The sequence below is a fragment of the Tachysurus fulvidraco genome, chromosome 7, assembly GCF_022655615.1.
Source record: "Tachysurus fulvidraco isolate hzauxx_2018 chromosome 7, HZAU_PFXX_2.0, whole genome shotgun sequence".
Taxonomy (NCBI): Eukaryota; Metazoa; Chordata; class Actinopteri; order Siluriformes; family Bagridae; genus Tachysurus; species Tachysurus fulvidraco.
In genome coordinates, this window is record NC_062524.1 from 22,501,073 (window position 1) to 22,515,561 (window position 14,489).

The 14,489-nt window shown below is 38.5% G+C and overlaps 1 protein-coding gene and 1 long non-coding RNA gene across 3 annotated transcripts; both read right to left on the reverse strand.

Annotated features, from left to right (window-relative positions):
* Positions 1 to 135: 135 nt before the first annotated feature.
* On the reverse strand, positions 136 to 3,164 carry LOC113635532. The gene is made up of 3 exons (XR_007143532.1): positions 2,862 to 3,164; positions 1,820 to 1,864; positions 136 to 1,522 (listed from the first exon to the last, which is right to left on the reverse strand). It is a non-coding gene; the product is annotated as an uncharacterized LOC113635532 (long non-coding RNA).
* A 1,196-nt stretch (positions 3,165 to 4,360) lies between these two features.
* Positions 4,361 to 14,406, reverse strand: supt16h (SPT16 homolog, facilitates chromatin remodeling subunit). Of its 2 annotated transcripts, XM_027135000.2 has the most exons (25): positions 14,172 to 14,406; positions 13,956 to 14,077; positions 12,828 to 12,920; positions 12,430 to 12,600; positions 12,108 to 12,260; positions 11,854 to 12,000; positions 11,585 to 11,736; positions 11,306 to 11,478; positions 11,080 to 11,170; positions 10,756 to 10,829; positions 9,989 to 10,101; positions 9,745 to 9,810; positions 9,558 to 9,653; positions 9,339 to 9,454; positions 9,070 to 9,223; positions 8,611 to 8,738; positions 7,879 to 8,141; positions 7,545 to 7,663; positions 6,964 to 7,202; positions 6,796 to 6,871; positions 6,094 to 6,263; positions 5,725 to 5,854; positions 5,347 to 5,473; positions 5,155 to 5,229; positions 4,361 to 5,068 (listed from the first exon to the last, which is right to left on the reverse strand). In XM_027135000.2, exons 2-25 carry the CDS (start codon positions 14,019 to 14,021, stop codon positions 4,965 to 4,967), a joined length of 3,096 nt encoding a protein of 1,031 aa, XP_026990801.1. In that variant the 5' UTR covers positions 14,022 to 14,077; positions 14,172 to 14,406; the 3' UTR covers positions 4,361 to 4,964. The 2 variants fall into 2 exon arrangements, with proteins under 2 accessions (XP_026990801.1, XP_026990800.1); XM_027134999.2 differs by having other exon boundaries at positions 13,956 to 14,406.
* Positions 14,407 to 14,489: the final 83 nt, after the last annotated feature.

Below are 14,489 nucleotides of genomic sequence, written 5' to 3' on the forward strand. Positions count from 1 at the left end.
TTTGTGTAATTATTTTTAGAAACATTATATTTCTGAATACCCTTGACTTAGATGAAGATCAGATCACATTTTATGACAGATTTATTCAGAAAACCATGAAATTCCAAAAGGTTTTTCATATTTTTCCTTGCCACTGTACATCTCTGTATGGCCAAACATCCATATTTGGACAGCACCGTTGTCTATAACGCAGTTATGTGTTTGGGTGTTACCCGTTTTAGCTCCAGTGTTTTCTTCTCCTTTCAGTGGTTCCTTACACTACACACTAACTGTTGCATCATCGCCCTTATCATGACAGTGAATAGACAAAGACATAGAATGTGTTTGTGTGATATATTAAGTTTTCCCTTCAGTATAACTAAAGGTGCATGAAAATAAACATTTATTTCAAATACAACCTTAGGAGTTCTGGTTCAAAAACACACACATTCACACAAGCCCATGCACAAATGATTAAAAAAGAAAAGAAAAAAAAACAAGTCTGCCTGGAAAGAAAAAAAGAAAATAGAGACTACACTAATATTTTTGCAAAAGCAATTTGTTCCTAGAGAAAGGATTATAAGAATGTGTGTCTAACATTACTGGGAACATTTTAACCACAAACAAACCAGCATGAACTGAGCACAATTACATTCCTGTAGACTGGTGTAAATAATTTCTGTATATTTAACTCCATTTCTGCAAAACTGATAATATACACACTGCAATAACATCACAAAACACAACCTACTGTTTGTCCTGCTAATTCAAAGCTGATAATTTGCACGTGATCCTTCTGTACGATCTGTGTGTGAATTGAAACCGAGCTCCTTGCAGACGAGTACACACAGGAGGGGATCAGAGATTAATCTCATACTTGTTAAACAGTCCAAAATGAAAGGAATGTCAGTAAAAACAGTCAAGAAAAATGGTAAGTATATAAGCATCAATGTAAACATGGCAACAGTTACAACCAGCACACTAGGCTTCCTGTCTGTGGCCTGGTCGCTGTCATGAGGTACTTTACAAGTTAATATATATGCACACACAATTAGAGGTAATATGCCTACAAATACAGTTATCACATATATGGTTTTTTGTATGAAATGACATGCAACTGCTAGAAGAAAAACAATGGAAAATACAATAGAGCAGGGAGGAGAGAAAACTTCAGCAGGTAATAGATATCTTTGGCAAATGCTCTCTAACGCCACTGTCTGGTGAAGCAGTTGCCCAAGCAGCCTGGCCCCAAACAATAGTCCAAAAATGATTCCACATGGATTAAAGTCCTCTTTGAATATGTATGTTACAAGGAATGGAGTCAGGATCAGCTCCAGCAGGTCACTGAGGAGGAGGAAGATGGTGAAGACTGAGGTTCGACCTCCGCTCTTATAATGGCGGTACAGTACACTGAGAGCCCAAATAAGAGCTGGAAAACCTGCACATACACCGGCGATGAGGAAGATGGACAGGCGGATGGGTTTGGTGTTCAGGGTCGCACTGTCAGAATACCAGTTCTTTAAGCAGTACATGATGTGGAACACTGTATGTAATTAAAAATGGACAACAATAGTGATGAATGTTTCTTTAATTAACAGCAAACTGTAATTAAAAAAATGGAATTAAAAAGTTAAGTTTGTGTTAAAAATATCAAGTTCTGTTTATTCTCCCATAGTGACCCTTGGGTTCACAAGTAATTTATAATAGTTTATAACAGTTCTATAGGTTATAAACAAGTTAGGAGAGTTTAAAAGTTTGCCTTATCACAAGCATTAGTATTTTAAAAGGAAAAAAAAAACAATTTTATTACATTTGGGAAATTAGGGATGTTTCTACTTACCAAATACAAAGCAAAAATATGATTGCACTTCACAGGAACTTAAACCTTAAACATATTTTATAAAAAGGAAAAAAACAAGCCACATAAATATCAATACATTATGGGCATCATGTTAAGCTTCAAGCAGAACATTATGATTTTTTTTTTTATTTTTATGTTGAATGTTGCTCTTTCTGGTTTCTGGGAACCTGGTGCCAGTCTTAGGAGACTCCGGGGACAAGGCAGGGGACATTCTGGATAGGGTGCCAACTTATCACAGGGCACAATCACACACAAACACACACACACACACACACACACACACACACACACACACACACACACACACACACACACACACACACACACACACACACACACACACACACACACACACACCATGGACAATTTAGAACTGCCTGTCCCCCAGAAGCCCCAGAAGCACTGGGAGAACATGCAAACACTGCATACAGGATGGTCGAACCCTCAACCCCTGAAGACACCATACCCAATATAGAGACATACTAGCTTTAATAAATCCTTTTATTTACACCAAATATTGAGATCTTCTTCTTGAGATAGGTTGCACTGTTTTGAGTTTTATGCATTTTAATTATTTATTGCTGTAATATGAATTTACTTCTGAGGTAAATGTGAACATGTTTATGCAACCTAATGGAATATTTACAAGTAACTGGAGTTTTGAAAAAAATTCATACGTGACTAAGAAAGATCCTAATTAAAAATTTCTTTAAATAAAGCTTTGCTAAGCCAAACAGCAGAAAATCAAATGTAATCAAATTTTTATCTTGATGATGATGATAATAATAATAATAATAATAATAATAATAATAATAATAATAATAATAATAATAATAATAATAATAATAATGTTTTCTGATCATTAATTATCAGGTCATATAATTTAATATAATAGTATACTAATGCACAAACTACTGACTGAGACACTTTCCAGAATAAATGAATAAAATTAGCAACTAAAATTTCTGATCATTTGAATTATTGGATTTTTTATTATTAATGGTAAATTAAATTAACTTACATTAAAAGTACGTGGAGATCTCAGGTGTCCCTGGTACAAGAAAATACAAAGCTGACTTTATATTTGAATTCAAATATAAAGGAGAAATACTGAGACGGTGCTGTAACATTGTGAGAAAGGGAGGAGAAAACAGTGACAAAGAGGTTGTGCTGTAAAACCACACAGGTCTAACAGTGTCTTTATTTCCTCAAATAGTCTGTTTTATCTTGTCTTGTATAGTCCAAGCTAAATGTATAGTATTATTTATGCCTGTTCTTTTGAGAGTCACCAACAGCTGGAACCAAAATCCTTGTGTGTGTCATAAACCTGATTCTGATTCTGATGTGTGTGTATATGTGTGTGTGTCTCAATGTCCACATGGTTGTCCACATACCTCCTAAAACATGCCAGAAAATAGACTGATGATTCTAAATAGCCCAAGGGTCTGAATATTTTTATGGTATCCAGGAATGGACTTGTGTCCCAAAGTTTAACCTTGCTACACTCCCAGTGTTCCTGTGATAGACTTTAGATCCACCTTGATCAGGATTAGGATAAAGCAGTTAATAAAGATTTCAGAAATGAATGAAAAAATTAATTAACACATCAAAAGTGAGAAACTGGTTCAGTATATAAAAATGATATCAGATCAGTCACAATAAACTTTTTAATGATTCTACAATTCAACCAAATGTATGAAGTAGTGAGAAATATTACGATCATATACTGATGCGGCAGAGTTTGTTTAAAGACTGGAGACTAGAAAAACTTGCAGGTAAGTTTAGAAATAAATTTCCTTTGTACTTTAAAACATGCACTGGAAAAAGGTTGACAGTTATTGTTTTGGAATAATAAGGACTTTAAGAATAATTTATGGTGCTTCAATTTTACTTTGTATGCAACATGCATTAGTACTAATAATAGATCAAGTGTCAACAGAACACAGCTTCCTCGGGGGTTTCCCTCTTGGAAGTAGCAGAACATGTGAACTGTGCACTATTTTGGGGCAGTATTTCAGAATCTGTCTGATCAACATATAACTTATTTTAAAAAGGAGAGAGAGAGATTGAGGAACGATACTAACAATACTAAAGCAATAAAGAAGGTACAATGTGCAGTGCATCGAATGCATTTCAGCTCACTTGTGGATATTTACATTTTCAGCTTAAACCTAGCTAACCATTTTCCTCTAACTGCACACTTTTAAAGAAGATTTACTTTATCCTCAAAACTGCTCATCACTTGTGCATGAAAGTCCCATAGAGTCCCACATACTTAATTCTAGCCTCTAGTCACTGAAATAACCCAGTCTCATGGAAACTGAACTTTAACTGAGGTTGTTGACCTGCATGTGCATAATTGTAGACAGTGTGCTGCTGCCACATGGTTGGCTAATAATTGGGTATACTGCTGAATAAATTTTACTGTGTACTTGTATAAATAAAGTGTAATTGTTTCAACAAACACAAATCAAATTTTGCTATATTAAAAAAAAACTCAAATGAATACAAAAGCAAATATTAAGACTTTTATTTATTTATTTTTATTTATTTTATTAAAAAAAGGGGGAAAAAAAGATTTTTATCTAATAATACAAGACTACCAGTTCAAAACAAAGAAAATGGTAATAACAAAAGAAAGTGTTCACACCACGTCTGTAAATTGGTCGTCCGTGTCCACCTCTTTGTCGTCCCTCTTTCAATTCAGGAATCAAAATGAAACTATACACAATCTTATATTCAAGCTGTTCCTTAAGTATGAAACGAGTTGAAAGGACAACGTGACAAATGGAAAGAGTAATCTAATGAAAACACATGGAAGGGGCAAAAACGAGAGAGAGAAAGAGACTTAATCGCTCTATGAGTAACAAAAAGAGCTTGAGGAAATTTACAAGAAAACCTCTTATGTACACTCACACACACACACAATGCCAAACAGGAATAAAAAGGTAAGAAATAGGTCTGGAGTCTTTCTGCTCTCTGCATCATTTCTTCAACACTCACTATCCAACACGACTAAAGGGCAGAAACCTTTATATACAGCGTGCGTGACCGAGAGACTGAGGGAAGGGTTAGAGAGAGCACAATTTGGCAGTGTGGGTGAGTGTGTGTGTTTAAAGTAGTTCTAACGCCGCCGCTTCTTCTTGCTGCTGGGAGGTGCTGCTGAGGATCGGCCCTTCCTCTTTCTGTTTGAAGTATCGTCGTCCTCATAGTGACTTTCTCTGTCAGCTAGAAAGAGACAGAACAAAAAGGTGAGAGGCAGCAACTTTAGTGCTCTGCTGAAAATGTCCTAGACTCAAAGTGCTGCAACTGACCTTTTCTGGCCTCTTCCTCCAGTTCATCCCAGTCTTTGCCACTTTCTTCTTCACTTCCCAGTGATGCACTGTAGTCTGAAAAACATACACATACATGACTGCATAAAAGGTTGTTTTTTTTTCTTCTTCATTTTAAATGAAGAACCTGGTCAGGTTAATTTTTTAATAAATTTACATGCTCGTGACAATTACCAGAGTCTTCCGTCTCAGAAGAGTAATCTTCATCGCTGTCTTCCTCCTCCTCCTCCTCTTCATCAGCTGAGGGGTTGAATGTCTCGTCTTCCATCTCAGACTCTGAGTCGTCCTCTCCACCACTTCCCTACGAGCACATATCGGTAATCAGTAATCCTGTGCCGTGTTCAGAATCATGAATCACATCACGTGACACTTGGGTTTACGTTTTACTTTATTGCTACACAAACAGCTGACTTATTTAGACACGTGTCTTATGGCCATGATTGGCAATGATTAGGATTTACTACTATTGCTGTTCTGCATATAAAAAAAGCTAACCTTGCTCTAAGTTTGCTAATGGGCTTATTTTTGAATTGTGCATTTTTACCAACGCACCTCACTCTCAGGGTCAAGGAAGGACCAGCCACCCTGTTCAAAAAAGCCCTCAGGGTCATCAACGATGGTCTTCATGATCTTGGTCCAGTTCAGTGACTGAACTCCTTCAGTGTACTTGATGTCACATGAGCTGTAAAGAAGGCAGTGTTGGTTTATCATTAAACTAGGTATATCCAAAAAATAACGATCAAATCCTTATCATATTACCAAGGTGAGATTGTTCAGACACACCAAACGTAAGACATATGCATGAACAGATCACCACTGCATTACTTTCTACGCAGTGGACAGTGCAGCATGGCGCCATCTGCTGGAACAAATTAAAATCCAATAAAAAATATATACAATCTCAGGTGTGAGTGAACCTACTTGAGCCACTCTTTAATTGGGTCGAGAGAGTTGACCGGCACTGCGTTGATCATCGTTACTTTCTTGTTGTAGTCTTTGTAGACGATGACGATGTCAAAGTTCTTTAGATGAAACTGAACACGCTCAAAATGGACAAGTTCCACTTCGTCCAGCGTCACTACGAAAGGAGGCTAGAGAATGGCACATGAAAGCTTTGATTAGTTGAATGACACAGATCAAGTAATGACGTGGTTAAAACTTCCTCAGATTACAACAGTCAACATAAAGAACATACCATGGACATGAACAGCTTGAGCCTCGCCTCATTACTGCAATATGAATCTAAAGCTGTTTTTCAGACTAAATGACAAGCGCAGCATGATTTAAAACATGTATAATAGTTAGGAATCTAAAGAATAGATGTGGCGGGTCACTTCTGCACTCGTATGATTTTTGTATAGTTGTTATATTTGGTTTCACTCCATTTTAAGTGATCTATTAGATGTTTTACACCACATGATGTTCCAGAACATTTGAGCTGACTTTTAGCTCTGTTTCTAAGGGACAGAAAATCTGCTACAGAGCTAAGTCATAAAAAAATTGCCCAAAAATATTCTGAGAATTAAATCACGAAGCCGGTATTTGTGAATCAAACCATGACCACAGTATTCTTTACATTTACATACAACAAACATGAGGTTTCTGCTTTGTTTTCACACTCACCCACTCAGTCACATTGCACAGTGCACTAGACGTAGGTTGCAGAAGACAAGTGCTTCTGTACGGGGCGCCTTGAAACCTGCACACAAATGCAACAAAAGAAACCTGTTTGATACAAATAACTTGGAACAGAAACCTTTATCTCCAGGTTTTTGACTTATCGTCTCTTACCCAAGATCTCTGAAGGGCACTTCGAACTCAAGCTCCTCCTTGGTAAGCGTCTCGACTTTCTCGATGAAGTTCTTAAATGCCGACTTGAGTTTGTGTCTCATTTCGCGCTCCATCTGCTCGGCGTACAGGTCGTCTCGGTCGTGCATGTGTTGGTGTTTGCCCAGGTCTGTTGTGATCTCTCCCACCTCGGTGTAAAACTGTACATCCGTGTGGCGCTTTTTCCCAAACATGATGGCGTTCTGAGAGAGGAGGAAAAAGAAAAAGTGAAGAAAAAAAAAGAAAAAACTGGCCTCCACATGCTGATTTTTCAGCTGCTATCAGCAGACAAAAAACATCACGACAAATGATTTAATTATCTGCTATTATTGAGACCTTTTTGGAGACAGTGTGCACTTGGGAACCATAAAAAGCATAATATACCTTTTATATAAACTTGCAGGGATTCAGACTGCTGTTCTTCAAATGTGCAGTAAATCAATAGTTCTGATTGCATATTGTGAATATACATGCATATATTTTGTCCTTGCTAAACTAGTAAAGAACCACAGACGATTGGGCACAAAGTGGCACGGACTGTTTACCTTGAGGTGAAAATGCAATACGATGATCATTTCTCCATCGCATGGCTGGAACACGGCATGCTTGATGTTTTTGTACAGGATGTCCACTTTATCGCCGCGTACCGATGTGAAACGGAAACCTGAGAACAGGCAGACACGTTAAAACGAGTCGTTTACTGCCTTTTTTGCTTTTGCAGTGTAGGCGGCTGGCTTGTGGCAAACATTTCTTTAGCATTTTATTCAGCTGATCACTTTTATTAAGAGCAGAAGTCCTTAAGGGGGGTGGAGACGGAGGGCAGGGGAACGTGGGGGTGTGGAATCACAAACCACAGGCAATGAAAACGCTCCGTCTCACCGTTGGTGTGTGCCTCCAACGAGCCCTGCATCCTCTTCTGAGCAATATTGGGCCGGATGTAAAGGTCTTTGAGCTTAGGGTTACTGCGGTTCAAGTTGACAACTAGCGAATCCTGCTTGACGATGCCTTCTTTCTCCTTCTCCTCTGCCTCACGCGTCTTGTAGCGTTTCTGCACCTCTTTGATTATACGGAAGGCATTTTGCAGATTGGTGGAAGGGACCAAAGTGTCCCCAGGAGATTTCAGGTTTGAGGCCCGGTACGTACTGAGAGGAAGCAAAAAAAAAAATGTGCAAATCATAAAATGAATCAAATATCATGATAAAAAAATTTAATAAATAAGTTCTATTATAAAACTACAGGGAAACAGCCATGAAAACAGGTTCTTAAATTCCAATCTTACTACTGCACATTTTTCTAAACAAGCAAAAATTTCATCATTCATAACCACGGTTCTCTTAAATTGAACATTTTTGCCCTCTGTAATCGTCCATAAATCTTATCCACAGCACTACAAGCACACAGGCAGGTGATAAAAGCCAAATTGTACATGACGTTCCAGTCATGATCGATCAAATACTTGATGTTCAGCTGAAGTCACACCCATGTAAATGACTTCACGGAAGAAAGTATACATTTGTTTGCTTCACGTTGTCTTTAGCGTAAATACGTTATAAAATGTTCATATAAAACAAACATAGGGAAAAAACAAACAAACAAAAATAAAACACTCACATCTCTTTAACAAAGGTGGCCTCAGGGTTGGGGAAGATGTTGCCCTCGTGCCTCCCCAGAGAGCTGCCAGGTACGAAGAAATTTATTCTCAGGTACGTGTAGTCTCCCTCGACTGACATGCTGATGTTCTAAAACACACAAAAAAATGTTTTCCCTTTTGGCACATAAAAACAGAAAGTGCAGATTTCAGAGAGACAACCACAATTTTCTGATCATATTCTACAGACAGCATGAATACACAAGAATAAAAACTTCTCTTTTTTTTTTTACTTAAAGGGCTACATCTTGTTAAAATGGCTAAACAAAAGAGCAACAATAATTCACAAACATGACACTTGTATTAAGAACGCCATAAAACGTAAAGTAAAATTGTAGCTGCTTTTATGGACAAATCGATGATTAATAAAGAGCTGGACAAATCGATGATTAATAAAGATCTGGACGTGCTGTAAACGATACCTTAATGGTGGCGATGTGAAAGGGTGTTGCTATGCCAAACACCGGCATGACAACCGTCTCGTACTTCTTGTCGATATAGAGCTTCATGTCCCGAATGTCCTTCTCACGAGGCATCTGGGAAACATTCTTGTAGGACACATTAGACTTTCTGGCCCTAGGAATTTTAAAAAGTGGGAGCGTTCAGCACTGCTACAGAATACATAAAGACAACCTTACACTAAAATAATTTTAAAAAATGTGTTATTTAACAGCAATATAAATCCTCTTACTTTTGGACCTGCTGTTCACCCTTTTGTTCTGTTAGGCGTCTCTTGGCCTCTTCGTTCATCTGATTGGCCAATTCCCTTTGGTGTGCTCGTCTCTTTTCTTCTGCGGTCATCTCGTTCTAATCAAATGAATTGAACGGGTCATTAAAAGAGAGTTCTCTACGTATTACAGACTTTTACAGACTCACACATGAGAAGTAGTTACATAAAAGGCACATTCACCCTGGTCCGGTCAGCCAGAAGAGCAGCACGAGCTCCTTTACCCAGCAGTTCTTCAGCATCGTTGTCTTCTTCTTCTTCATCATCCTCATCATCATTCTAAAATGAGGAGATACACAATGCAAGATGTTACATCAAAGAGAAAAAGAGAAAAACTAATGATGATGATATATGAAGGTAATGCATGTACCTTGAGGAAAATTCCAACGTTCTTGATCTTCTTTTTCACCGGTGTTAGAATGACGGCTGGTTCCTCCTAAAAGTGAGCAGGAAAAAAAATTAAAGTTGATGGATTTTGAATTAGCAAATTGATGTGCAGTTATCTGGACTTCCTTTTTACCTGCTGAATTATGCAAACGCAGATAGCCACAAACTTGATCTGTAGGTGCTTCTACTTAGCATGCGTACATCTCTTACATATCAATGCATCTCACCTCGTTGATCAGAACCGTGTCTCCAACAAACAGGGCGTATTTCTTCTGTTCCTCTTTCTTTCCCTCGCTGTTCAACAGGTCAGCAAATCCCAGACTCACGCTCAACACCATGCCTACATGCAAAACTCACAGTAAATGTTCACTGTGGAACGGCTTCACTTCAAGAAAATCACCATAAAACAAAAGCAGCACACATGAACCTGCTTCTAATCCCTGGACCTTGTACAAAGCGTCAAACTAGCGATGTTGGCTTCAGCACCTGCCCGTTATATTATGCATCCAATAGACAGGCAATTTACATGAAATGTTTGCAGAGTGACAGTAAGCCAATAAAAGAAAATGAGCTCACTTCTTTCCAAACAACCACAAAAAAAAGAAGCTAATTGATGAAGATAAATGTATTACAGTGAAGCTTGCTTAGGAGTTTTCAAATGAATGAATGTTCTGTCTTCTTTAAACAGAAGACAAAATAGGTTTGCCTTTTGTAGTCCTTACTGGAATTATTGCCAATGTACAAATGTAATGTATTCACATAAAAAAATAAATAAAATAACTGTCTCTAATCAAAAATATTCGATATTCCAGTATTTGAATAAACTGAAAGGCCATAGTTTCACAAATGTAGGCCAATAATCTGTCACGTTTTATTTCAGTCCCCAAATGATTTCTGGATCTAAGGCCGAAACACTTTTACAACCCTGGTCATCAATAAAAATGAATCCATTCCTGGATAAATAACACTCAAAATATTTTACAGGCAAGCTTACCTTTCTTAAGTTTGTATTGGTTTTTAGTATTCAGAACCAGGGAGGCTTCCCTAAATTCGATCCCCATAACAAACCTGAAAGACAGCACAACACACATTAAGTCTTAATGACATCTGGATGTGCTGAGACAGAGCAGGTATGAATCAGCTTCTAAGCTTGTAATCGGTATTGTCCAGATTCATTTTTTAATATTGTCTGACACAAAATCACAGACTGAGGGTCACAGCACCTGGAATATCTTATAACAAAAGATTGTACTTAATAAATGCTGTAATATGCTTGTGGAGTCCGTGGTTCTAAGCTTTCGTATTAGCGCAAACTTACCCCAAGTTTTTTGTGAGCTTGCTGATAACATCTGGTTTCTCCTTCTTGACATACTCCATGACAGCGTTGTAAGCATCGCAGATTTTAACCCCTAGGTTTAATTATAAAGGCAGATGAATACTACCAATTTTAACTAAGCAATAAACAAATACAATGAATAGAATAGACAATGAAATGTTTTAGATGCGTCAGAAAAATTCCTCAGCCAAAACTTATACCTACTCACCATGCTTAAGCTCTTTAAGAAGCTCCTCTTCCACTTGTAGGAGGAAATTGTAATTGTCCTGCATTTCCTGCGGCGGATCCACCATGAGCGTACGCACGAGGTTAGAGCAGTAGGACTTGTAGCGGATACCCATCGCACATGTTATTGCGCCAAAATGCATGTGATTTTTGTCACTAAGAAAGAAAGACCAAAAAGTGTACACACAACTTTAGTAAAATGTTGCCTTTATTTATTATCTAATTTTAATAATGGAATACATCTTGCTTTCACGCTTCCTACCTGACCACACTGAATTTGAGGCTGTAGTTACCACCGCTCTGGATGATCGGAGGATAGCACATCTCCACGGTAGATGGATCGACACCACCCAAAAATTTCCGGTCCTCGATTGCCTTCTCGACTGACTCTGCTAGCCGACTGTGTTTCACTTTCTGTTAACACAGGAACAAGCTTCATGGCAACGGACATACAGTGCAAAACTAAACAAGTATTGGCATAAAGAGGTAACAAAAAAATTAAGGGGGGGGGGGGGGATAAATCTTCCTCACCTCATCTGCATCCACAATCTCCATAACTCTTTCCTTAAAAAACTTTGTAAAGACGTCGCTGGTGATCGAGGCTGCTTTCTTCATCAGCGTCAGCTCTCCGTCCTCCTTTACTGCCATTGTATACGCCACGACTGCACTGATGTCCACCTAAGAGACACATACACATAACTGTCTATGTAAATATAAAAACTGCTCTTCTCTTTACAGCCACGGTGTCGTGCTTTACTTTAGTTTCTCTTTGTAATCCTTCTCACCTTCTCTAGTCCCTCGGCTGTGAGCATGTCGTTCCAGCTTTTCATGTACTCTCCGGGAAACTTGTCCTTTATGAAGACACCCACTGTTTTCCCCGCTTTACTGCCTCGGATCGCTTCGATCATCTTCTCAAAGTTTGCCTTGTTACTTTCGTTCTGAGACAACAACAAAGCAGCACGTAAAACCTTTAACACGAACGAAACTAATACATTTTGATACCTTACGTGCACCCCACGGAGTAAAAATTGATATCATATAAAAGTTCTTGACGTTATATATCCGAGCCATGACACAGGGGTGTAAATTTAAGAGAGGAAGTTTTACCTTTTCTCGAACCAAGAGCGTGACGGGCGGGATGCCGTTGGCGTTCTCGTTTCCTTTCGTGACTGCGACCTGTTTGAGGAAATCCAGCTTCTTCTTGCTGGCTAAGAAAATAATCTTGGTCTCGCAGAACACCATTATGGTATCCGTCAGCTCGTAGCCAAACAGCCATGTCTGTAAGAGAGCAGTCCATCTTATAACCAAAAATAACAACTTCGAACAATAACTTACATTGTGTAAAATGCATAGATTAATATCAACGGCTGTCTGATCGACCTGCCGCAGACAGGAACGAGTTGTAAGATTCATGGCCCTGACTGTTCCCTTTCTTGATGTCTGAGTGTAAGCATTACAGTCATCTGTATTGTTCATCTCCTGCTACAAGCATCTGTGAAGTTTACCTCCAGGGCAGTGGACTTGGCGTACACAATCTCTTCATCCACTCCTACAGACACCACGATGGCATCCACCTTCCCAAACTCATCTTCAGCTTTCTGTAAAATGCAAGACAAGACAGAGGGAGAGAAACAGAACTCGTTAGAATCACAACAGGAACTGTGGAGGAGCAGCTTCTCGGCTAACCAGTGCTAGCTAACCTGAGGCTGAAATCTCTGCCTGTAATGATGTATTAACGACTCAATGCAGCGAAGCCAGTCGTTTTTAGCCTACTATACTACTCAAGTTACTTTCTACGACAGAAAGCTAGCGTCTGGTGGCTAGCTATGCTAAAGTGCCAGCTAATAAAAACTGTATATATATATAAACAAAAAAAGGGGGGTTTTATATGTTACTGTGTGCATTTAATCAATCAATCACACCTTCTGACCGTTTAGTGAAAAAAAAGAAGAGAAAAAACAAAACAGCAACCAACCACTAAAGCTAATGTTAAAGCTAAACCACTAAAATCGCAAGTGTAAGCTAATTAAAAACTACAGGTTTATAAACATAAATCTATAACTTTTTAAAAATATATATGTTTTATATTATATATTTATTTATTTATTTGAATCAGTCACACATTTTGACTGTTTAGTGAATAAAAAAAAAGCAACCGACCACTAAAGCTAATGCTAAACCGCTAAAATCGCAACAGTGTCAGCTAATTAAAAACTACAGAGTTATAAACAAAATAAAAAAGGGGGGGGGTTGTATATGTATAGATTGCTTTTATTTTTACATTTTGACTGACTAGTGAATAACAAAAACAAACAAATAGCACCCGACCACTAAAACGAATGCTAATGCTAACGCTAATGCTAAGATACACAGCTAGCACCCAGCAAGGCGCGAGCGGTCTACCACAGCTAAAATAACACACACCACGCTTCATTAACACTCGTTTTATAACGCAGGGGTGTCGTTTGTGACATGTCTGTGCTCTCCGTGTAACAGAAACCGGTTAAACGTTAAACGTAACGCGGTTTAAAAAAACCACATCGCTATACCGAGGTCTAAAACGCAGGCCTCATCAGTGCCTCAAGTCAAAACGCACGATTTCACTTCGTCCGTACGAGCTGATTATTTTTTACCTTCCAGTTCCCGTACAGTCGTTTAATCCGGCGATAGTAGGCCTCCTTGTCCAGGTTCACAGTCATCTCTGCGCTCCGGCTTGTGTTTAAACTCCAGGTCCCGGCACCAGATCAGATCAGGCCTGAATACGAGATGACAAATCTTTCTCTTTCTCCTTTTTCCCCCCTTCTGTTTGCTTTAATCACTTGTTTCAATCTACGTATTTATTTACTTACTTATTCTATTCTCCTCCCTACGCAGCGTGTTTTATTTTTTTGTTGTTGTTGTTTTTTTTATTTAAAAAATACACTTTTATGATAATAAAAATAGGTTGTTTTGTGTCGTCCACACGAGCTGCCGGATTCAGGAGGTGTACGTTAGCTTCATGGCTAATTCAGCTGCATAAATAGCGCCAAATGCGCATGTATGATGTTCCCCGCACAGCCACGCACATAATTACGGCTGTTTCTCCTCCTCCTACAACTCTATATCATCCCTCCTTCTCTTCTCTCTTCTCCTCTTAAACCTCACACACTGTTGTACTGGCTGTGTCT